The sequence below is a fragment of the Topomyia yanbarensis genome, chromosome 3, assembly GCF_030247195.1.
Source record: "Topomyia yanbarensis strain Yona2022 chromosome 3, ASM3024719v1, whole genome shotgun sequence".
NCBI classification, from domain to species: domain Eukaryota; kingdom Metazoa; phylum Arthropoda; class Insecta; order Diptera; family Culicidae; genus Topomyia; species Topomyia yanbarensis.
In genome coordinates this window covers 292944561-292969820 of record NC_080672.1, presented here as the reverse complement: position 1 = coordinate 292969820, position 25260 = coordinate 292944561, and the positions used below count along the sequence as shown (strand labels likewise).

General features: G+C 39.5%; 2 protein-coding genes across 2 annotated transcripts; both read left to right on the top strand.

The window, feature by feature from the left end:
• The first annotated feature begins 306 nt into the window (after window positions 1-306).
• Window positions 307-1979, top strand: LOC131692222 (pleiotropic regulator 1). Its single transcript, XM_058979136.1, has 3 exons — window positions 307-541; window positions 599-738; window positions 798-1979. Exons 1-3 carry the CDS (start codon window positions 429-431, stop codon window positions 1919-1921), a joined length of 1377 nt encoding a protein of 458 aa, XP_058835119.1. The 5' UTR covers window positions 307-428; the 3' UTR covers window positions 1922-1979.
• A 2799-nt stretch (window positions 1980-4778) lies between these two features.
• On the top strand, window positions 4779-24104 carry LOC131689018 (transitional endoplasmic reticulum ATPase TER94). The gene is made up of 5 exons (XM_058973743.1): window positions 4779-4977; window positions 5600-5702; window positions 20928-22964; window positions 23027-23181; window positions 23243-24104. The coding sequence occupies exons 1-5, from the start codon at window positions 4961-4963 to the stop codon at window positions 23340-23342; spliced, it is 2412 nt and encodes an 803-aa protein (XP_058829726.1). The 5' UTR covers window positions 4779-4960; the 3' UTR covers window positions 23343-24104.
• The last annotated feature ends 1156 nt before the right edge of the window (window positions 24105-25260 follow it).

Sequence of the window (25260 nt, the reverse complement as noted above, 5' to 3'; positions counted from 1 at the left end):
TGTAGTCGCCATGAAACGACGATAGAGGATTATTTTTTTTTGTTTATTTGTATTTGGCCCATTTGACTGGTATATCCCGGAAACAAAACAATGATGTTCCTAGCACTGATGCCAGCGACAATCCTAATCTAGTGTTCTGTATCTACTCTGGCTATTATCAGTGCATTTTAAATTCAAATTTCTAGAGTACAGGTGGCGCCTATAATCATTCACCACTAGATGTCGTTGGTGTTATCTATAAAAGTTTTTTTTACATTTGGGGGTTAATTTCACATATCCAGGAGTTTATAGCAGATTGTTCTCAAACATTGTAAACAAGACAAATTTTGACGTATTTGTAATAAAATATATTAATATTTAAACGTATTAAAATCACATTTTCGGTAAACATCTTTATCCAAATTTAAAGTTAAACAGTGTTATATTCAATGGAGGAGGTACAGCGGCATTCGGTACACACGCTGGTATTTCGCTCATTAAAGCGAACCCACGATTTCTTTGTAGCCAATCAAGCTTTGCTCCCAGAAATGGACGAAAAATTGTAAACAGGTAAACTTGGAAACGAATTGAGTTAATGGCTTTTGTTTTAATATTCCAGAGAGAAAATGAAATTCTCAATTAAAGCACGCGATTCTTATGGATTGGTTTTCGATCGTACAGCCAAAGCCAAGAATGTCGTGGTTAAACGAACTGAAAGTGGAAGACAAGAATTGGCATCTCATCCGGCACAGGATAATGGTGAATTGACAGAGTAATCTAAAATAGAAATGTACAAGTAATACATAGTCAATTTTCAGTGCTAGCGATCACCGCAGATGGCGAAAACGAACAGATAAATGCTCAAACAGCGTTGATCCCTGTGGCGACTTCGAATTCGCAAAATTCATCGTCGAACACTGTTCAAATCCTTCCGAAGAAAGCACCGACAATACCGAAACCTAAGTGGCATGCACCTTGGAAACTAATTCGAGTAATTTCTGGTCATTTAGGATGGGTACGATGTGTTGCAGTCGAGCCAGGTAATGAATGGTTTGCAACAGGTGCAGCCGATCGGGTTATTAAGGTTTGGGATTTGGCAAGCGGAAAATTGAAGCTTTCGTTAACCGGTCACGTAAGTACGGTTCGGGGTCTGTGCGTCAGTCCTCGTCATCCGTATCTGTTCAGCTGTGGCGAAGATCGGCAGGTTAAATGTTGGGATCTGGAATACAATAAGGTCATTCGACATTACCATGGTCATCTGTCTGCTGTATACACTATGGCGTTACATCCGACGATTGATGTTTTAGTTACGGCTGGTAGAGACTCAACGGCTCGTGTTTGGGACATGAGGACAAAGGTCAACGTTCATACTTTGACAGGGCACACTAACACAGTGGCAAGTGTAGTTTGCCAAGCGGCAAATCCGCAGATTATAACAGGAAGCCACGACTCAACCGTCCGTTTGTGGGACCTGGCTGCAGGAAAGAGCATGTGCACGTTGACTAATCACAAAAAGAGTGTTCGTAGTATAGTTCTGCATCCTTCACTGTACATGTTTGCCTCTGCTTCACCAGATAACATTAAACAGTGGCGCTGTCCGGAGGGCAATTTTATTCAAAACCTGAACGGCCACAACGCCATAGTGAACTGCATGGCCGTCAATCCAGAAGGCGTTCTGGTGTCTGGTGGTGACAATGGAACTATGTTTTTCTGGGACTGGCGTACCGGGTACAACTTTCAAAGATTTCAGGCTGCCGTCCAACCGGGCTCAATGGACAGCGAGGCAGGTATTTTCTCCATGACGTTCGATATGTCCGGCTCGCGGTTGATTACGACCGAGGCGGATAAAACCATTAAAATTTACAAAGAGGATGACGAGGCTTCGGAAGAGTCGCATCCAGTGAACTGGCGACCGGAAATTATTAAGCGAAGAAAGTATTAGGTGACAAGCATAATTATTCATATTTTCTTATTGAAATTAAAGCAATAATTGAAAAACAGCTGTGGAAAATGTGTTTATTTTTATATTTGGTTCCTCTAGAGAAGCTAAGGGCGCAAAAGATTTTGATAAATCTTTCAGTCTTATTATGAATTACGAAGAATTGTTCTTCGTACGAAACTGATTGTCATAATTGTGGTTAATTTGAGTACTCTTCTGGTTCATAGAGTTTCACGGTTTCTTAATCCTGTGTTGGGCATCCGTCGTATGCGCATATGAGCACGCAGTTTGTCCCAAAGGCTTTATATATAGACTACCGTCGTTACTGGACTCAAAATTATTTCCACCCAGCATATAGGGTCTGTCCTGAATAGTATGTATGTACTTTGGGCATGAAACGACGACAGAGAAGGATGTCCCTGAGCCAGTCCGTGGCTCCTTTGACGATCTTGTTTCTTACCAGTTGCTCAGCGTTGATCCTTGTTTGGCTCCTCCTGCTGCCGTAGTTGCTTCCTGTTTTTCACTTTAAGGAATTTTCTCTTATTGGTGAGGATTCACTGTTTTAAACTTTGGAACTTGATTTATTCAAAAAATATTTACAAGCGTTATCTTAAAGCTACATGTTGCTCGCGCGATTCATATATCGCTACGGGAAAATTTGTCCCTTTTAGTCCTTAAATTTTTCCATATTCTCCTATTATACGGCGTAGATTTCCTATGGCCTTAGAAGGGCGCAATTCCTATTTGTTTACTTATATATTTGGCCCTGCCTCTTCAAGACTGACATATTTAATCACAATACAGATTCTTGCTATTCAATCCTAGTCCAGTCCCGTTAGGGCTCACAAAGTATGCGGCTACATTTGTACCGCTTTCTAAGATTTTATTGCTATCCTAACTGCAGAGAAAGTGAGAAGGAAAAACCAAAGCTAGGTTGTCGGACTGCATATTGCATGCTTATGTAAATTAGGTGCGGGAGGTTGGTAAATAGAGTGATCCCTTTTTCTGTGTTCTTTTCATTCCATTTTCGGAATTTTAAGATCGACATCAATCTTTCCTACGCGATGCATCGATGCATTTCTTACACAAGGCTGGTAATGAATAACAATCTCGTTTGCGCGGCAACAGGGCATGTTTAGAAGCGTTTTATTTTTTATAGGAGTTTCAAGGTAAAACTGGAACTGAAACATTCACATCCCCAGCAGAGCATTTTGTTTTATGATTTCAAACAGTTTTGTTTTAAAATTTAAAACTGTTATACGACGCCGTTTTATTTGTTGCTGATTTTAAAACACGTTTAGAACTGTGTTTTAAACACACGGAGAGTACTCAGCACAGACACATAGACCCGACGGACTGGGGAAATATAAATTTGAAAGCAGTAACGTTGAAGGCATGGAGAGTCATGAATTTTAAACTGAATAGAACACCTGCCAAAACTGCTGCTGGGGACAGCATGTTCTAGTTTTAAAATTTTATATTATAGAACTGTCAAAATTTTGAAATCTACAATTGAAACACTCCTGAATGTGCCCTTAATACACAGTTCTAAATGTGTTTTAAATTAAGCAACAAATAGAACGGTGGCGTATACCAGTTTAAAATTTTAAAAGCTGTTCAAAATTGTAAAACAAAACGCTCTGCTGGGGATGTGATTGTTTCAGTTCCAGTTCTACTTACTAGTTTCACTATATAAAATAAAACCCTCCTGAACATGCCCATTAAAATGTGCATTTTATTGATTTTATTGCTTGAGGCAAGGTTTTATTTTGTATAGGAGCTTCAAAATAGAACTGGAACTGAAACATTCACATCCCCAGCAGAGCGTTTTGTTTTAGAATTTCGAACAGTTTTGTTTTAAAATTTAAAACTGTTATACGACGCAGTTCTATTTGTTGCTGGTTTTAAAACACGTTTAGAACTGTGTTTTAAATACATGCAAAGTTTTCAGCACAGACACTAAGACCCGATAGACTGGGGAAAAATAAATTTGAATGCAGTAACGCTGAAGGCATGGCGAGACATGAATTTTAAACTAAATAGAACATCCGCTAAAACTGCTGCTGGGGAGAGCAAGTTCTAGTTTTAAAATTTTCATTTTTATATTATAGAACTGTCAAAATTATGAATCTAGAACTGAAACACTCCTGAGCATGCCCTAATGTTCCCAAGTTAAATTGAAAATTGTAGTAGTTTTTTCACCCATGGAATAAAGATTAAGACAAATTTACAAAATAGTGAAAGCCGCCATGAGTGTTTCTGCGACTCGCATGACAGTTTCAAGCGCTTTGTGGTGGTTTAAAAATTATTCATGGTGAATTTAACTTTTAATTGAAAATGGTTTTTCTACCATGACCGATATTGTAGAAATGTTACTTACGGATGATATTGTAGAAATCTCGACAAACATATGATTACGGCCTAAAAGCCAACTGTTAAAATCCACTTTGAATGGAAATTCCAGACAAACCGTTACTGGTCGAACACAGTTCACAACACTTTATGAAAGAGAAAACTTTTCTCTTTCGTTTACTACCAACATCTGTGATTGGCGTGTAACGGTTTGTCCGGAATTTCCATTCAAAGTGGATTGTGACAGTTGGCTTTTAGGCCGTAATCATATGTTTGTCGAGAAATGTTCCTTAATCTTTTCAAAAACAGTGTAAAGCGTTTCCATTAAAAAGTCAAATCAGTATGTGTCACTCCCCTCGACGATGACTAAGTAGTAAAAAATAGAACCGTCGTTCTTTTCAGTGCATAGTCGATGAGATTTTAAGTCGACCGTGCACGATTGTTTTTAGGGTTTTTAGCAACCCTGATCCTGCTGTCTGTCAAATTGATTATCGACTGCCGTCGTCTGTCAGTCGAGTTTTGGAAGTCGTACAGTCATCGTCGTGGTAAAAGGTAGAGAAGTTTTTTCGTGCGTCTGAAAAGCCAAGAAAGAAAGCTTAACAGTAAGGAGGCTTTGTGTAAAACTAGCTGAAAAAATCGGTTCAATTTTGATTTCAAAAACGAGTTGACTACGATCTGTGCCAGGAAACGATGGCAGAAGGAAAGAAGTAAGTAGAGGGTTGTTTTTTAAGCGTTAAAACCGGTAGGATTGTTCAATCATTTGGGATAGGTGTTCATACCCGAAAGCTGTAGTGGTGGAGGTGTTGCACCATTTGCTTCAATTTTCGCTTGTCATGATGTGTTCGAAGCTAACTCATTCTTGCTGACGAGGAAGTCCGAGAAATTCACAAAGTACCCTTAGTTCATAGTTCCGCTTGGTCATAGACATGATAGCGGAGAAAAACTAGTATAAAAAATCCAGAATTTTCTTCAATGTTCAAAATATATGTATAAGATGGCAGTCGAAATGTATGTCATAAAAATTGAATGTTTAATATTTTTCGCAAATACCTTAATTAGAAAGTAATTATAAGAAATCAAACACTTTCATTCTTCTTTTTCGCTTACTCGTCTGACCAATGTTAAATAGTCTAAAATGATTGGTGAAAAAGATTGCCGGATGTTTCTAACCTGAAAATTGCATCGGTCATGTTCAACAAAGAAACATCACTAGGAGTTCCGAGTGCATGTAGGAAGAATGGTGTAAATATGTATTGATGTTCTTCATTTATCTTTTCTTTCATCGCTCGTGGTCAACTAATATGGATCATCCCTTATGCTACGATACAGTGAGGATTTGGCGACCGCAATTTTGAAGCGCAAGGACCGTCCAAACCGTTTAATTGTGGACGAAGCTGTGAATGATGACAACTCGGTCATTTCGCTGTCGCAGGTAAGATTTGTTTATGAATACATGTTTGAAATGAAACGTTCGGCTTAAAAAGCAAAACAAAAAAATATTTCCTAAGACCTTTCTTGAAATAATTCCATCTTATGCCACACGGTACCGGAAACTGTCAATATCAGAATGGCACACTATTTCATTGATTACTCGTCCTTCAATTATTCCTAAGAAAGTAAACTGACACGAAAATTTAAAAATTTTGAGAAAAAGTATGAAGCAGATATAGTAATAATGTAATCACAAAAATCGAGTGAATACATGGATTAAGATAGGGAACATATCACGTTAAGATACGAACAATAAATCATGGTAAAATTAATAAAATTCGGGATCTCACAAGCATCGTCATTCCCAACTTTCAATATGAGAATTTCTACTCGGGAGCAGGGCCGGCGGATGACGTGGGGTGTATGAGTAGTACTACCTACTTGAAAATATTCGAGTGGGTAATTACCCGCTCTAACTTTTGGACAAATCTAAAATTTGAAATCTGCCACACATGAGTCATGCGTTCAATGTACTATGCCCTCCTCTGAAATACACGTGGCCCGTGCACCTGGTGTCATTTGATGGTCAATCTGGAGTTCATTTCTGCTACTTTCTTAGAATTCTGATGGCGTGCTTTTCATGAATTTGAGGGAATTCTGTTTTTTATTCTAATATTATTATTCACTATTTTCCAAAATTCTGATTGGGATTCTGATAGATGGAACTGATTCTATCGTTATACTTAGATGGAATTCTTATACGTTTTTCTGTTCAAAATTTCTATGGAATTCCTCTCAAGATTTCTGTCAGGATACTTGACATTTATTTCAAAATTCTTGTGGAATCCTACTCAGCAGTTGGATGGTATACTGCCCAGCATTCCGATAGATTCTGGTAGTATTCAGGGAAGGATTCTGAAGAGAAGCTTCTTAGAGTTCTAGTGGAACCCTTCTCAAAATCGTATTCTGTTATAAATTATGGTTTGCTCAGAATCCAACAGAATCACGCTCACATTTTTGATGAAATCCCATCAAACATTCTGATAAAATTTTGCTGGGAACTATGCTGCCCATAATCGCAAGTCAGTTCCATGTTCTATGGGACCCCCTATCTACATGGGACTGACTTCCGATTATGGGCAGTATGGCGTATATTTGTTCAGTATTTCGACGCAATCTTTCTCACAATTCGGACGTTATCCCCTTCAATATATTGATAAAACCCTGATCAGAATTTAAGCGTTATCCAGCTCTCGGAATGCTGCTCAGAATTTTGATGGGGTCTTTATCAGGTTTCTGAAGGAGCAAGTTAACTTGAAAGTAGATTAAAATCCGAGAATGATTACTGTGTTAATGCTAAGTAGAATTTCGTCAGAAGTCTAAGGCATTCCCAGGCATGGTCAGGAAAGTACTCCAAAAATTTCTAGACGAGCGTCACTTCCTTGGCATATGGAAAAAAACGTAAGCTAGTACTGCTGCCAACACCAGGTATCAGGACAGACATGATGCACGCGCGCTATAATTTTTTGCGAGCGATATTTTTACTCTCATGCTCACAAGAATGGCCCAACGCATGCTATGTGCTTTTTCTTTTCTCATGAGAATACGTATCGCATATGCACCCTCGCAAAATAATCTGATGTGTCGCATTTTTCACGTTCTCATCGCATTAGGCCAAGCGGGAGTTTCATGTACTCCCATCGCATCTCTGGCGCGGCGCGCTCGTCTCATGCGATTTGGATGTGAAATGGAGATGAACACCAGCTTTGTACTGGTGTGGTTTAACAAATTAATTTCCATAACGTGTTTTCAATTTGAAAATTTCAATATCTGCGCAATGTTCGGGTTGGCACCTGGTTATTTTTCTGGCGATGCTAGAAAACCACACGTCGTTTCGCTTACATGGCACCCGGTTTGTTTTGGATTTTCATTCATCGGTACACGAACCTCGTTTAGTTCGGAAAGTGGAGTTGTCAAAAGAAAATCGTTGTAAATTGATGGTCAATTTTTATGCGCAAAATACGGAAAAATCTAAAGGTGACATTTTTTTCATTTCTTTAAGGTTGCACAGAGAATGCGCAAAATTCGCAAACGAAAAAAGCAGTTTTTTTCCACACCGTATGTCAAATCTTCATAAAAATCAATCAGCAGTACTGTAACAACATTCTACACACGCTGATTGATTTTTATGAAGATCTGACATACGGTGTGGAAAAAAACTGCTTTTTTCGTTTGCGAATTTTGCGCATTCTCCGTGCAACCTTAAAAATCTCTAAAGGTTGAAACAGTGGATCGGTCAGCAAGTCACAAGAACCTTGGAAAAAATATCATGTTAATCCAAAGATGATGAAAATTTACTTGCTAGGGATGGACATTAGGGTGGCACGAGGATGTATGAAAAAAATTGAAAGGCTTTAACCCAATGATCATTCGCCTTTGAAATTTCGATAATAACATAACATTATAATTTTAATATTGTTCATGGTTCGTAGCACAAGTGACACCTTTACAGCTGGTCGAGTAATCCCGTGTCCTTCAGAAAGGCCAGTAACATTTCTTCTCTGGCGGTGTCGTTTGCAAGGATCTCTCTAATGGAGAGCGGTAGGTCGGCTAACTCTGGACAGTTCACTAGAAAGTGTTCCACAGTGGTTCGGGTACCACATGTAACGCATGTTGGTGGGGGAACACGCGATACGGCGTGAGCATGAGAGACCTTCGTATGCCCTAATCTCAGCCGCGACAGTACTCGTTGTTCCCTCCTATCAGTCCGGTCTGACCAGCGGTCGGGTGAGCCTTTGATTCGCTGAAGGTGCTGCCACGCTAGTGGCGTACGAAGGCTTCGTTAATCCCTGACTTCAGCTGGCCCAAAATATCTGCGGTCGGGACGAGTCGAGTGAGACGTCGGCTAGTGTGTCTTCTCCTGGCCACCAGACGATCAGCCTTTTCATTACCGTCGATGCTGCAGTGATCGGGGACCCAACAAATTGTGGTGAGTGGGTCGGCGTCTGTATATTCGCGATGAATCTCGCTGACCGTCCGTAACAGAAAGTCATCTCCGGCTGACCGCTCCAAAAATCCCAGTACTCTTCTGGCGATGGTGAGTGCAGCTTCCCAACGAAGGGGTAGGGTCCCGGCCTCCACGCAGGCCGCTTCAGCAGGCGTGATGGGGAGCAAGCCAGAAGCAGCGCGAATTGACCCGTGATATAGAGGGCTTAAAATGTTGATAAAGCCTGCCATATTACAGGACGTCAGCTCCACACCGTAAAATATCTTGCTGTGGATGAGTGCCTGGGTGTCCTTCCCGTCGCGACCAGCACGATGTCATCAGCGTACACGAACACATAGATCCCCGCCGGTAGGCTGGCGAATAAGGAGTTCATGGATACCAGGAACAGTGTGACGGCGAGGACTGATCCCTGGGGAACCCCGTTGTCCTCCGGAAAGGTGTCGGATTGGGCACCTCCGAGTCCCACCCGAAAAGTGCGGTTAGATAGGTAGTCGCTCAAGAAGTGGCCCATGTTTCCAATGATTCTCCAGTTGGCAGTACTCCGTGGCGCCACACGGTATTATAAGCCTTTTCCACGTCGAGTATGGCGATATCGGCGTGCAGGCCATCAGTTACGGATTGACGCACCACCTCTCCAAAGCTGGCGAGATAGGCACCTGTTCCTGCTCCACGTCGGAACGCAAACTGCCGTTGATACAGGAGTTCGCGCTCCTCCAGTAGGTCCATCAGCAGTCTGTTAACCATTCGCTCCATCGCAAGGCAGGGGAGCAGGCTGATTGGGCGGAAGTCATCCGACGTTCTGTTCCCCTGGCATCGCTTTGGGACAGGAATTACTAGAGCTTCCTTCCATGAGACGGGCATCGGTTCACCATTCCAAATGCGGTTAATGCTGTCTAATATCGCCCGCTTGGCTACCGGCAGTAGGGGATAGCCAACATCGTCCAGTCCGGCAGACTTACCTTGTACCGATTCCAATGCTGCACGCAGTTCACTTCCGGTGAAAGGCCGGTCGTACACTTGCCCTGATTCGGGTTCGAAGAGGACGAGGCTACTCTCAGCCCTTTGCTTGATGCGAAGGAACGCAGGTGGGAGAGCGGCATCTGCAGACAAGGAGGCGAAGTGCCTGCCTAGCTCGTTACCGATAGTCGTGGGATCGAGCGTCGTGCACCCGTTAACGGTAATTGCGTAGCCACTGTGTCGCCGCTTTCCGGGATTTTGGGATTTTCGCCCTCATTACATATCCACTCCCGCATGACAAAATGAGTTAGCAAGCACGAAATTGGAATGGAAATAAACACCGAAAAAAGTTGGAAAAAGTGAATCCATTGATGGCTAGGAACCAGTGGACCGATTGTCTGATCGGGCAAGGTGGAGACACAAATAACTCGGATAAAATTGACAATACATTGCATCATGACCTACATTTCACTACATGTAAGACGTACTGTGACTCAAGCCTCTAAACAGGACAGTGCGCTGCGAAATGCTTAAATTCAAGTTCTGACGTTCTTAAATTTAACTGTTCTTGCTTAACGATAATTCATCATGAAATTTGCTTTTTTTCTAGCTACATCTTTGTGGTACAATTCAGACAATATAATTGTTATTAATTGTTTACACAATTGTATTTTATATACTAGATATATAATGTCATGTAAGAAAGGTCACTCCCCCCGCGTTCCACAAAGATAATGTTTTGTAAGAATGTTCCTTTAAGGTTGGACAGAAAATGGGCAGAAATCGAAAACAAAAAAAGCAGTTTTTTCCACACCTTGTGTAAGATCTTCATAAAAATCAGCTTATGTAGAATGTTGTTGCAGTATACTGCTGATTAATTTTTATGAAGATCTAACACACGGTATGGAAGAAAACTGCTTTTTTCGTTTTCGGTTTTGCCCATTCTCTGTTCAACCTTAAATAATTGGTGTACGGCCCCTAAAATACGCCTAGCAAAAGAAATGTGTATTCTGCCATGAGTGCATAGAAACAAATCATCGCAGCACACTGGTACAAATCTTAGGAGACAAGCACGAGCGCGTCACGATGTACCGTCTCATGCGCTGTCTCATGAGGCAAATTCGCTCGAACCGCGCTCTAGGTCCAATGCGATGCGAAAAATATAACTGTACGTACATTAAATTTCTATGCGCTTGCTATATGGTTGCGCTCAAAAAAATTCTCATCTTTTGTGATACCTCTTCTGCTCTTGGAAAAAACATGCAGCACAAAACTGTTTGCTGCGATCTCTCTGTCGCATTTGCGGACGCATGAGTAGTTGGGAAGACTGATCAGGAATTAGAATATATTGGCTCAAATGGCACGTTCTTCGTATGTAGTCGGAGCTTTGTGCTTTGCTGTGTCTTCTCATCATTTCCTGAGCGGAAGGAAATGAGAAGGAGGAGAGGGAAAGTAGAACTGGAAGGGAAAACTCGAAATCACAATTCGACCACTGCTGGGCTGTTACATATAAGATGATATGACGTCGCTGTTGTGCTATCTTATGACAAGCGCCATTTTGCACATTTCGAGAAAAACGATTTTTAAAGTTTGAGATTGAATATCATGAAACTTATAAATGGTAGAAACAATTCAGAGAAGACAATTGATGCTTCTACCTATTCTGTATTAATCTCTCAAATATTACGAAGATCGGTTGACTATGTTGCGAGTTGTCACTAAAAATGTAAACAAAAGTTGCACTCACACGTGTCATAGGTGTGTATTGATGACAAAATGTGTATGATGTGTCATAATCGTGCATGAAAATTTTTCCATAGAAAAACTTCACCAATTATGAACTTTTATTCATATCTTTGGTTTAATTTGGTCTATAAACAATCGGTTGGATGCATTTTGAAGGAAATGAGTCAGGGAACCTAGAAAAAATAGTTATTTTTGGTTACAGTGTTGCCAAATATGCAATATTTCCAGTTTAAAGCTAAAACTGCGTTTTTCTCCCAATGCATGTATTTTTCTTTTGAAAATTATTATGTCATTGTGTTCCTATGGCATTTTTACACATAAAAGCAACTAAAAACTTCATTATAACTTCAGCCAATCCCAAGATATAATGATTCGAGGCAAAAAACTCACAATTTCTAATAACTTTTCTCGTTATATTTCAGTAACCAAGCAAAATTTCAAAATTCTGGGAACGCCATCTTGTAGAGATTCGTTAGACGAGTAATGTGGCATATCTAACTCAGTTTACCCCAAAATGGCATTTGTCATAAGATAGCACAACAGCGACGATGAGGTGCCGTAGTCGGGTTCACAAAAATCACATGAAAATGACTCAGCGTTCTGAATAGTTGCCATGTGATAATTGAATTTGCAGTGGCGAGTCAAAGCCCTTAAAGCATACCGCAGTGGAGTTTAAAAAAAGTAGGAGATTTTTAAAGATCACTGGGCACGATTGTTCTAGGAACGTCTTTGGTGACACGTTTGTTGACTTCTTCAATAATTGCGGTGCTCGGACGAAGCCAGGACCGGATTTTTTCTCTTATCCAACATGTCGAAATTGGTAGGGCGGGCTCAGGATTAACGAATTCACTACACCTGCCCTGGCCAATTCGCCAGTACAGTTATTTCCAGTAATACCGGGATATCCGGGCCTCCAGAGAAGGTAGTGTTGATAATGCTTAGTTCTTCGATTTGGGTTCGGCACGCGATCACTAGCTTTGACCGTAAATATTTGTCTGTGCTAGGGTTACCACCCCTCCGGGTTTGACCCGGAGACTCCGGTTTTCGGGAACGATCTCCAGGCATCCGGGTTTTACATCAATTTCTCCGGGTTTGGTGGGAAGACACATAATTGCAATTTTTATTCATTACAAAATATTTAAAAAGTCTAAGTTAACTATTACTCTGGTTCAGATTTATTTTGCCCGACTAACCCTTCGTTTCAAGAAGGCGAAGATAAGTTTATCAAATATGTCTGATTTCTTTCACAAAGAAATGAAAATGAAAAAGAACTCAAATTTACTACAAATTAAGGAAAGTAATATTTCACTATATGCTACAATTGAAATTGCATCCCACTATGTCGCTCAAAATGGTGTAAAAAAGTTATTTTGCTGCAATTTTACCAAATCAATTCACTGTTAGTGGAGCTGGAGCTGCACCAAGGTATTGTAGATTTGTTCTGATCCAACTGGCTAGGTCAACATCAAACGAGTTCTTCCGGTGTTGTTGTTACTCCAGCGATTCGTAACTGTTGGCTAGGGAGGTGAGTCTTGCCCCTTGTTGGGACCTCTGGTGAAGAATAATCGACACCACATAGTGCTTCCCATGTGATGCGGCTGCCCTGCCTCCTTTGCTCGCTTTTTCCTGTTAGTTGTGGAGGAGAGCAATGCTCGTTCGACTTGTCCTCCACAGCGAGAATAGCAGATGCTTTTGTATTCGTGGCACTTAGTCGGGGAAGTTGAATACTACACCAGATTAAATTATAGCTTTACTTTAACGTAGTAATAAAAAACGATTAAAGTGCTCTAAAATGCCGAGCAATCGTTTTGATTTCAATTTCTGTCTAGTTCCACTGAAAATCCACCACCCCCCAGGTCAGTGAAAATCTCCGGGTCAAAGCCTCTCAAGTGGTGGCAACCCTAGTCTGTGCTAAGGGTCTTGATTGCAGCCTGACTATCGGAGCAGAAGTTAATAACATTGCCGTACAAGCTCTTTTGAAGGGCCGAATGTACCCCGCACATAATTGCGAAGATTTCTGCTTGGGATACAGTACACTCAGGGATTCGCTAACTTTTTCGTGCCACGGCACGGACCCCTTAGAAATCACCTTGCATGCATCTCCCGTCAAACTCAATAAAACTTAGAGGTGAAGCTCTGGTTGATTTCCACCAGATTCCGGCACACACAAGGGAACCGATTTTATTTGAGGCGATATTCTGGCGAAAACTAGACAAGAACTCCGGCTAATTTGATAGAAATGTTATTTGCCAAGATGTAGCATAGTATATAGGTGCCCACATAACTCTATAGTACAAGCTGCATTGATATTGAGCCTTTTCGATATACTAATTTGGAGGTACACAAATAGTTTACACATGTAATCGGGAGGAAAATACAACTTCTAAGCTTAAGGGGTGGGGAATAGTACTAAAAGGCGAATGAAAGGGCAGATATTTCAAGAGGTGTTTCTGGAAATACCGTTTTATTTTGTTTTGTGTCTGTTGATATTTTAGCAGAATTCAAGTGACTTAGCATTAGCAATTAATATGCTGAAGTGATAGAGATGATGAAGAAATAGGGGAATTGATCGGTGCTGTTTCAGTAAAGGATTTTATTTTTGAAAGAAAAACAAAAGTCATGTGAAATTTCACTGTGTTGATGCAGCATGGGTTGAAATTTAAATCTACAATGAGCGTCACATTTAGCGAATAGAACAAATGAAAAATCTGTCTTGCAGTTATTTAACCAGGTTCCATGATGTGGTAAGTTTTTAAATTTTACGTGTTTACCATTCATAATACCGGGACAAAGTGGTACTTCATACATGTAGGGAAATTTAATGACAATTTTATTTCACATTTCAACGGCAAGTTTCAGCAAATACGTTGGTGATAAGGTCTCCCAAATGGCTTGCATTGTGTCACGAATGACATTAGATGAAGTGGAAAGGGCAATTAGAAATTGGAAAGCTATAGATGCTTGTGGGTCATCAGTAGCGAGATATCTCAGTGCCATAGCCAAACGAACTCCTGGGCATAAAGCCCTCACTTTCCTTGGCAAGCTTTGGACGGACAAGTTTCCATAACTTCATATAGTCTTTTTGGTTCATTCTAAAGTATTTGAAAAACAAATCTGGATATCGTTTTGGTTTCATCATAAAACTATTGTAAGCACCATATCGATTTCGATGCCGCCAGGCATCTCATATCCAGGAACGTTTCTTATACTTCCTGTAATTAAAATTTAATTGGTGAAGGTAAATACCAAAGGCGTTGTTTACTTATGTAAAGGCTTGCACAAAATGAAGCCAAATCTACCAATCGAACATGTCACCGGCTAGCTATCGTGCAAAGTAAACAAACATACTTCTTTAGCTATGCCCTCATGCGTGCTCGAAAGGGGAGTATTATTATTGGCAGGAAAAATATTACAATGATAGGAGTGAAAAACTATTTGATTATATATTTACTTTTTCTCATTTCTTATATTGCTTACAAAAATCAGCAATTTAACAAGAACGCGATGAATACACTATCAGGCTTATTTTCCCTTTTTTGTATAGTTGATAAATTCACAAACGGAACGTTACAAAATGCTCTATTATCGAATTATTATGACATTCTTCTTCGAAGATATTTATGGTAAGTGATTTTATGAGTGTTGCCAGATTTGATAAAACGTTTTCATTACAATTGACAAGACTCGTGACGTCTCGAAATATTCTCCTCTCCAGTGCGATAAAAAACAAATAAACAACTTCTGTTACATACAATAGTGCTTCCCCACTGAAATCTTTAAGTATAGTATACTTTGTAAATTGTTTTAAAATGGGGTCGTACTTATACATGGTGTAAAGCATGCCTCACAATCAGTATAGTTTTTCGGGACACTCCTAAGAATGTATCCTGCAATATGGTGCACTAGATTACGTTCTGAGTTATCGAACACGCTATCGTCAGAAATCATCAGAATACTCCAACTCCACAAGATCTACCTAGAAAAAGGAAGACATTTTAGACCAAGACTATATTTGGTACCACCTGGTTTACTTTTTCTTCCATCTGTTCATTATACTCTTTTTGATCTAATCTGATTTGATTTGTTTGATTTACAGAGTTGAGTTCATTAACCATTATATATCGTCCAACTTATAAGATGATGAAGGAATTTCAGATATGAACTATAATAAAGAAAGCAACTTCAAATTATCTTTAAATTGAAGAGCAGTTGGACGTTATTCAAGCAGTGTTCTTGCAATAAATTTAAAGTATAATTTCAAGTAAAAACTAATTTCAATTTTCCAACAAACAATGATTCAGTAAATTAGCATTAAATGTTAAATGCGTGGTACAAAATGATTTGTTAAATAACATTAGAAAATAAAAATCAACACAGCCAACCCTAGTTACTGCAAAAGTCTTGTTTTTGTATTAAAGTATAACATTGGACTTCACTGCAAATGGTTATTATTGTTCTGTCACAGTGACATGGTTTTGTTACAGTTCTATTCGAGTGTCAAGTTCATTCGAGAAAAATCCGCTTAAATTAATCTGAGTCCTGCGTTGACTCGAATTCTTTGAATAAATTTAAACACTAAATCAGATGAAATAATGTTTGATGGTTTTCGTTGGGATGTTCCGTTTGCCACGATAAAGTTGCTTAATTTTTCATTCAGTATGAATTTATTTTGTGATTTGATCAAAGTCACTCGAAGTTACAGCAAATATTCCGGTTGCCAGAAAGAAATAATTAGTCTGTATTCTACGCAGTGTTGCGCATTTCTCTGTACGGGACTCTATATTGTATACAGACTCTAGTAAATACCTTAGTACGTCATTCAAAAAGCCTTTTTCGAGGTATATAGAAAAAAAAGATACACATTTATTTTCACATGTCGTATTCGTTTTTGACTCGGTTGTACACAAATGTAGTGCTTTACGAATGTAGTACTACTGAAATAGAAATTCGCTGCTAGATAAATGCGAAGCTCTGTTCTGTACCCATCTTGGTTCTTTGTTTACGCTGCAATGAATAGTAGCAGTGAGTGAGCGAGTAGTTTATAACGTCATGTAATCAAGCGTGCTATGAAAAGTCGAGACACATCATTACACCAAGGAAAACTATAATGTTGGAGGCATGAAATATTTTATGGAAATTCAGCCTAATACGCTTCTACTTTTACATTTCTGCAATCAGCTTGTGCACGATGACGAAGTCGACCGGTAAATCGACAGACAATGACCCCCCACTGTGAGCTTTGTCCACCAAGGCTGCCATTAAACTGTGAAACAATGTCTGTTAACACGGCCCCCAGCAAAAGTCAATTCTCGTAGAATTAAGAATATAAAAAACATAAAAAAGGCCCATAAGTCCTCTCGGTCTCCTCGATGTGCGATGTATCGAGATGTAATGCAATAACCATCCTAAAGGAATTGTCTGTTAGACATTCTTTAGCACTGATGCACTCAATTTGCTTGATGATGTTTGCAATACAGTCAAACCCATCAAACTAGGGGAGGGACAAATTCCGCCTAATCGAAAAATATGGGGCAATTATCAAACCGAAATTAAAGAAAATCGGAATAACATAACTCAGGACACTGCACAAATGGTTCGATGTCCCGAAACAAAAATGCCACTGACCAGTCTGCACAGTGATTTAAAGCTGAAGTAGTCTTCGGACAACTTTAAGATTGTTTTAAGGCGAATAATTTGTTTCGTGGTACCACGTGTCTAGCTGGGGTTCTTTGGAATAACAATATCACTCATTGGGGCAAACAAAAGATAATTCTCTTTCAACTATAAATAAGACCATGATTAAATTTATAATTGAGCAAAAAATGGCGAAAGCCATATTTTTTTAAATTTCATAAAATTCATTAAAAAATCTATTTTTGATATATTTAATGCTTATACACTGCTGGCCAATAAAATAGGTGTGTGATAGATTATTTTGTTTTTTCTCTCAATTACGCATACCAAGTTGCAGCAGTCTCAATCACACCTATCGCACATAGAAGCCTTGAGATCTGTCAAGTTACTAGTGGGTTGTTGGCGCTGATTATATTTGCTATCTTTGTCAAGATGCAAAACAAGACTACCGCCGGCTTTTTCGTGTGGTCAATATAATAGGTGTGTGAAATATATTAACGTGTTATTATTTTACATAATTCCATTATACGTTTTATTTGGTGAAGTTTGAATTCTGCGTGATAATAAATGTATTTAAATGTTGAATAAGTCAAAGATTTGTTATAGAATGGCTCGAGCTTCTCACTGTACTCAAGTGGAACGAGTTTTGCTAAGAAATTTTGTTCAAGAAGATAAGACGTATAATTAAATCGCGAATACACTGCGGCGGTCCGAAAACCTCGTTACAAATGCCTTAAAACCGTTGAAAAAAGAAAACACGCAAAAAACCCAAGAAAACATCTACAGCAGCTAACCATCGTATTGCAATTTTAGCGAAATCTGATCCATTCGCGTCATCCAAGACCAATTCAGCACAAATTGGAAAAGGTAGGTCCGAGAACAGTTCGCTATAGGCCATAAAATTCCAATCTTCCAGAAAGAATTGCTAAGAAGGTTCCACTATTTCGAAGCCAAAGCATTTGAAGAAAAATGCAATTTGCTTTTCAACAGCGTTAATGGGCCTGATTCAGAAGGAATCAAAAAATGGCGACATATCCTTCGGAGGGACGAATCAAAGGTAAACCTGTTTTCCTCCGATGCACAACGAAACGTTAAACGTTCAAAGTGCAAACAGTTTGATCTGCAACACACGCAAAATATGGTAAAGCACGGAGGCGAGAACAATGAGGTTTGCGGCTTGCTTTTCGTGGAATGGCGCAGGTCCTATTCTTCGTAACGCCACTATAATGGCAAGATTCGAATGCAAGGCTAAAGGATGGACAGTCCAAAGGATGTCATGCAGTCCTATGCCAAAGATAACGTGCCTTTACATGACAGTTTCAGCAAGATATTGACCAAAAATACACATCGAAGTATGTAAAGGAATGATTTCGGGATAATAAAGTGACTATAATTTCGGACCATACCAATCTCCTGTCATCAATCCCGTAGAAAATTTACGGAATGTACTTAAAAAGAAGTTATTCGATCGAAATTTCACAAATAAGGATCGCTTGTGGAAAGCAGCTTAAAAGGAATGCTACCCTATGCCAACGGAAATTTATCAGCGTTTGAATGACTCAATGCCAAGACAAATGGATGATATTTGGTTGAATAAGGGAGCTTACACAGGTTACTAGTTGTTAAAAATGTTGAAGTCTTAAAATCATTGGATTTGAACAATTTTAATGAAATAGATTACAATACACCTATTTCATTGACCAGGTACTTTTTTGGATTTCATGGAGAAGAAAGAGTTACGACAAAGTATAACATTTAATTTACAAATAAAAGTGTTCTTTTTCATATTTTCGAATGTGCCTGACTTTAAAATATTTGAATATAAAAATATTTTTAGAGAAAACTCAAAATTTAATGTATTTTTACTTCACACCTATTCTATTGACCAGCAGTGTATCTTTTGAATAATAGAAGCTAGATTTTTGATGTGTTAGAAGAATATGTTTGTCTTAGAAACTGCAATATATCTAAAGGATAGGCTGAAAAAAAGTGAAAACTGAAAAAGTTATCTTAAAAATTTGTTTTTTTTTCATGAATTGACCCTTTGTAATATGTTTAGATTACTTTCACGGTGGACAATATAAAAAATACAGTGGCGTTTCCTTGATAAAATATTGCATTTAACAATACTTTTCTATTATTTTAAATAGTGGGTAGGGTAGTTCTAGTTTTTATTAGCAGAAATTTAATTTTTTTAATGGTTCGCGATAGAATTTCGCTGTCTTCCAGAAAATTGAAGAAAATAAAATTTTAAAAAACTTCGTCGAGGGCACTGAAACTCTCTGTCGTGTACTTTTCATTTTACTAGAAATTTACCAAAAAAATGACGGTGTTTCTTACCAAATGGTTTTCTTTGCTTAACTTGCAGTTTTGATTTTTCATTAAAATCACTTTAGAAATACTTTCAGATAATTTGATAATTTTTCTCATTAGAAAGCTATACATACTTTTTCCTAAAAATAAACCATTTTTTGTGTAAATATTGCAAGATATAAAAAACGCGTTTGTCATTTTTGATGATCTATACTCGAAGGGAACGACACGCCGTGATTTGTTGATGAAATAAACTTATAATTTAAAATTCTGATTAGATTTATAAAAATTGGTATTGGTTAGATCAAAATGGATTCGAATTTCCGACATTACTTGATAATGGTTTGGAATGGCCGAGGATAGTTTGAAATGTGTCATAAAAAATAAATCGAATCGCTCGAATTTCACGTTTTGACAGTTTCAGTGCTCGATAAAATCAAAATAAAACATTGCCAGCAGCATAACAACAGGAACAAATCAAAACAGAAACATAAATTTTGTAGCCCGAATTATTGAAAGTTTCGAAAATAGAGCATGCAGAGTTGCCAGTTACATCAAATTGATTGGAACTCGAGCAAAAATGGGTTGAGATTGGTTAAATTTGTTGAATTTTTTTCAAATATTTTAGCAATACTCGATGTGATAGAAAATTACGAATTTTCTAAAATTGCCAAAAAAAATGAAAATTCATGCAAAATCGAACAGAATATAACAATTATTCTGAAGTGACGTTCCCCTCGTCTATACTACAAAGTACGCTATTTCATATGACAGTAACGGTATTTAATGTTAAGTGCCCTAATCGAAGATATCCTATACCGTAAGCTTTAATGTAATTTGAAAGTTGTTTTAGCCGCTGTTTACTTAAAACGGGAAGCTTCTACAGCTCCCTCATACGAACTTTTGGTTGCTTGGGTAACGCTATTTGAAAAAGTTTTATTTGTTATATAAGAGTTCCCATAACTTTAAAACGAAAAAGGTTTGGTAGCAGATGTTTTAAAGCAAATTATGCACCCTAAAATAATCTTCAAGTTGTCAAAAGGGCACTTTAGTGTAAAATAAAAAACTACAAAAGTTATATAAATAAAACCCGTCTTTTTAAGGAACACCCTAAAGCTTATATTAGGATTTATAGTGTAATGAACAGTATAAAAGCGAGCGCTTGCATGTCTTCAGCAAATTTGTCTGAATTGGGCTGCTCTACAACTTCATCGAAGACAGTAAAGCTCTATCTCGAATCGTAAAAAGTTCAATTTTAAATATCGCTGAAATCAGAACCACCCTACCATCTGTTTAAACAAAAAGAAGGGATTCTGTGTGAAGCTGCCTAATGCATTCCTTGAAATGTCACACTAATCCTTGAAATGAATTATTTTATAACTTATTCTTGAAATTTTTTTAAGCGGATCAAGATTTCTGCGCCCCCTACGGCTGGCACCCTTAGCGGAAACCAGACCGGGCAACCGCCTGCTATCGGCCAACCGTACCGCTATGTTATACTGTAGACAATTTGCTAAACACATCATTTTGCAAATGCCCTTAATGTTTTTATTTTCTTCTTTGCAACAGGTTAAAATGGACGAACTGCAACTGTTCCGTGGAGATACCGTGCTACTCAAGGGAAAACGGCGTAAGGAGACGGTATGTATCGTACTCTCGGATGATAACTGTCCGGATGAGAATATCCGTATGAATCGCGTTGTGCGTAATAATTTGCGCGTCCGTTTGGGAGACATCGTGTCAATCCAATCCTGCCCGGATGTCAAGTACGGCAAGCGGGTACACATCCTACCACTTGACGATACCGTTGAAGGATTGACCGGCAATCTATTTGATGTTTATTTGAAACCATACTTCCTCGAAGCTTATCGACCAATTCATAAGGATGATACTTTCATTGTCCGTGGTGGTATGCGGGCCGTTGAGTTCAAGGTGGTCGGAGCAGATCCATCACCGTTTTGTATTGTGGCTCCGGATACGGTGATTCACTGTGAGGGTGACCCAATCAAGCGTGAAGAAGAGGAAGAGGCTTTGAACGCTGTTGGATATGATGATATCGGTGGATGCCGTAAGCAACTGGCTCAAATTAAGGAGATGGTTGAGCTTCCATTAAGACATCCGTCGTTGTTCAAGGCTATTGGTGTTAAGCCGCCAAGAGGTATCCTCATGTATGGTCCGCCCGGTACGGGTAAGACCCTGATTGCACGTGCAGTTGCCAACGAGACTGGAGCGTTCTTTTTCCTTATCAACGGTCCGGAAATTATGTCTAAGTTGGCTGGAGAGTCCGAGTCGAATCTACGAAAGGCATTTGAGGAAGCGGAAAAAAATTCACCGGCCATCATCTTCATTGATGAACTCGATGCAATTGCACCGAAGCGCGAGAAGACGCACGGTGAAGTGGAGCGTCGTATCGTTTCCCAGCTGCTGACACTGATGGACGGTATGAAAAAGAGCGCGCATGTTATTGTAATGGCTGCGACAAATCGACCGAACTCGATTGATCCGGCACTGCGTCGATTTGGGCGATTCGATCGGGAGATTGATATTGGTATTCCTGATGCTACCGGAAGATTGGAAGTGCTCAGAATCCACACCAAAAACATGAAACTTGCCGATGATGTTGATCTCGAACAGATTGCTGCCGAATCTCATGGACATGTTGGTGCTGATTTGGCCTCCCTGTGCTCAGAAGCAGCACTGCAACAGATTCGTGAAAAAATGGATTTGATCGACTTGGAGGATGACCAGATTGATGCCGAGGTGTTGAATTCTCTGGCCGTTTCTATGGAGAACTTCCGCTATGCTATGACCAAATCGAGCCCTTCGGCATTACGCGAAACGGTTGTCGAAGTTCCCAACACAACATGGACTGATATCGGTGGCTTGGAGAACGTCAAACAGGAATTGCAGGAATTGGTGCAGTATCCGGTTGAACATCCCGATAAGTTTTTGAAGTTCGGCATGCAGCCATCGCGTGGTGTGCTATTCTATGGACCGCCAGGTTGCGGTAAAACCTTGCTGGCCAAGGCTATTGCTAACGAGTGTCAGGCTAATTTCATCTCGGTAAAGGGTCCGGAACTGTTAACTATGTGGTTTGGTGAATCGGAAGCCAACGTTCGCGATATCTTCGACAAGGCTCGTTCTGCTTCCCCTTGCGTGTTGTTCTTTGATGAGCTGGACAGTATCGCCAAATCACGTGGTGGAAACGTTGGAGACGCCGGTGGCGCTGCCGATCGTGTCATAAATCAGATCCTCACAGAAATGGACGGTATGGGCGCCAAAAAGAATGTGTTTATTATTGGTGCCACCAATCGACCGGATATTATTGATCCGGCTATTCTGCGTCCTGGTCGTCTCGATCAACTTATTTACATTCCGCTTCCGGACGATAAGTCCCGTGAGGCTATTTTGAAGGCCAATCTACGTAAAAGTCCGGTTGCGACTGATGTTGATCTTACATATGTGGCCAAAGTAACCCAGGGATTTTCGGGTGCTGATTTGACTGAAATTTGCCAACGTGCCTGTAAGTTGGCCATTCGTCAGGCAATTGAAGCGGAAATTCGCCGGGAACGGGAACGTACAGAAAAACAAAGTTCCGCGATGGATGTGAGTATATATATACATTAGTAACACTTACCCGTACGAATCTTACTTAACTTATATTTCAGATGGACGAAGATGATCCAGTGCCGGAAATTACCCGTGCCCATTTTGAAGAGGCGATGAAATTCGCCCGCCGGTCTGTATCTGACAATGACATCCGAAAATACGAAATGTTTGCCCAAACGTTGCAACAATCTCGTGGATTTGGTAACAACTTCAGGTACTTAGATTGTTATTTTTATTTACTATGAGACTATTAATTTAAATCTACATTATCGCAGATTCCCGGGAGGTCAAGGCGGTTCCAGCTCACAAGGGCAAGGTCCAAACCAGCCAACGAGTAATCCAGGTGACAACGGGGATGACGATCTCTACAGTTAGACTACCGCTGCCTCTTTTCAAGGCAAAAGCAGCATACAACATACAATTCGTAATATCAAATGAGCGAGAATGTCCATCCGTTAGACGCCCATCTCTCATTCTATATCCGCCACGAAAACACTCTCTAACTCAGAGAACCTATTTTTGAGAAAGGTTCCACACAAGAATATCTGTTCAAGGGAATTACAAATAGAATATGGAGTTACAATACACATGCAGAAGCAAATTGCGAAGATTTATCGTAGGGGATATCTTTTTAAAACAGGAAACCATTTAAACTCTGTAACTGCACGAGAATAACACGTTTTCCTACACCAATTAATAAATTCGTTTTCACGGACATGCTATTTCAATATTATTCTGCGAGTGTCAAACTTCGTGGAGGGTCTCCATTTTTTTTTAAATTTGTGCGAGTTTTCTCCATACCTGAGTTCATTATTGTTTTAAATCCGAAAGGCGATATCAACTTATGGAATGTTCGAACCAAATGATGAACAGTTAAAATTGAATTGATATAGTTGAATTTGCAAATCGAAATAAATAAGGCGATACCAATTGGCGCCGAAATCTTGGAGTGTGTCGTGCGCAGAGGTGAAACGGAGACGTTCATTCAAAAAAACTATATTATTAATTATTTTCTCCTTTTACCCTAAATAAAATGTGTAGTTTAAAGACTAGAAATGGTAACGATGAACCAAACTTTGGTAATGTAATGAAAAGGCAAAAAAAAAAATAAAATAAAATCGAGAGCAGTAAAATGTATTCTAGCAGTTTGTTTTAATTCACAAATTCGAATGGTTTGGGCCAATGTAATTACTATCAGGGGCCCTATTCTCACAGTCACGTCACTTGGTGACTATTTTTTCTTGTAGTCACTAGGTTACGTTACTGTGAGAATAGGGCCCCAGTACGTAAACTTCCAATAGAGCATACTTTGTACCTTTCTTGATGTAAATGTTCTAAACAATGTTCGTTTTATGACACAAAAAAGTAGAAACCTCCCTCTTTAAGGTGCTTAATTCCATTAAAAACATTAAACTTGATTGCTTTTGTGAAAAAGCGTTTTCAATGCTGTAAACAACGTGTAACAGAGTGGTAGTAGACTTCCCCCGCTAATATGCATGTTGCATTGCATGCAGCGGGTGCTCGCCCAAGCTACCATCCCGAATGTAGTGGTCGATTAAACGTTCCACTGATTTGAGAAGGAAGGAAGTCAGACTGATCGGTCTAAAGCTCTTTACCTCCTCATAAGTGACGCGGCCACCTTTGGGAATGAATTTTACAGTTATTTCCCGCCACGCTAATGGAATGTATCCTGTTGCAAGACTACAAGCAAGAACTTTTTTCAAAATATGCTTGAAATGTTCACATCATCTTTATAGTAGAACTGGAATGATTCCATCTTTTCCCGAAAACTTATTCGGAGCAAAACTTGCAATCACCCATTTTATCGATTCGCTTGTCACAATTCTACGAGCAAATGTCCTAGAATCAGAACTACCTGAAAAGAAATCAGGGGCTGTCGTCAGTGATGGTTCCGTACTGCCTGGAAAGTGTGTGTGTGTCAAAAAGGCAGTTGAGTACTACATCTACGTCAGACAAGTATTCACCATTAGCAGTACTAATCGAGCTAACATGAAAGTCTTTCGATTTCGAAAGTAACTTATTTAATCTACTAGTATCGTTAAGACCTGAGAGATTTGTGCAGAGGCTTTTCCAAACATTTTGCTCAGAGAATCGAAGCGGATTTCTGTATGCTTTGTGAGCCAACTTAAATGCCTCCGACCTGTCCCTGCGTCTTCGATTCCAAGGTCTTCTACATAACTTTTTGAGTCGAACAAGTTCGGTATTCCACCAAGGTGTTCCTCTAGAAGCACGCATAACTCGAAGCAGACAGGCCTCTTGGTATGCTGCTACT

Bases quoted from the DNA above. Each gene is read 5' to 3' on its own strand.
- LOC131692222 (XM_058979136.1), top strand. From the start codon at position 429: ATGGAGGAGGTACAGCGGCATTCGGTACACACGCTGGTATTTCGCTCA. The intron at 542-598 runs GTAAACAGGTAA...TTAATATTCCAG, and splicing joins CCAGAAATGGACGAAAAATT to AGAGAAAATGAAATTCTCAA. The intron at 739-797 runs GTGAATTGACAG...GTCAATTTTCAG, and splicing joins TCATCCGGCACAGGATAATG to TGCTAGCGATCACCGCAGAT.
- LOC131689018 (XM_058973743.1), top strand. The intron at 5,703-20,927 runs GTAAGATTTGTT...TCTTTGCAACAG, and splicing joins CGGTCATTTCGCTGTCGCAG to GTTAAAATGGACGAACTGCA. The intron at 22,965-23,026 runs GTGAGTATATAT...CTTATATTTCAG, and splicing joins AACAAAGTTCCGCGATGGAT to ATGGACGAAGATGATCCAGT.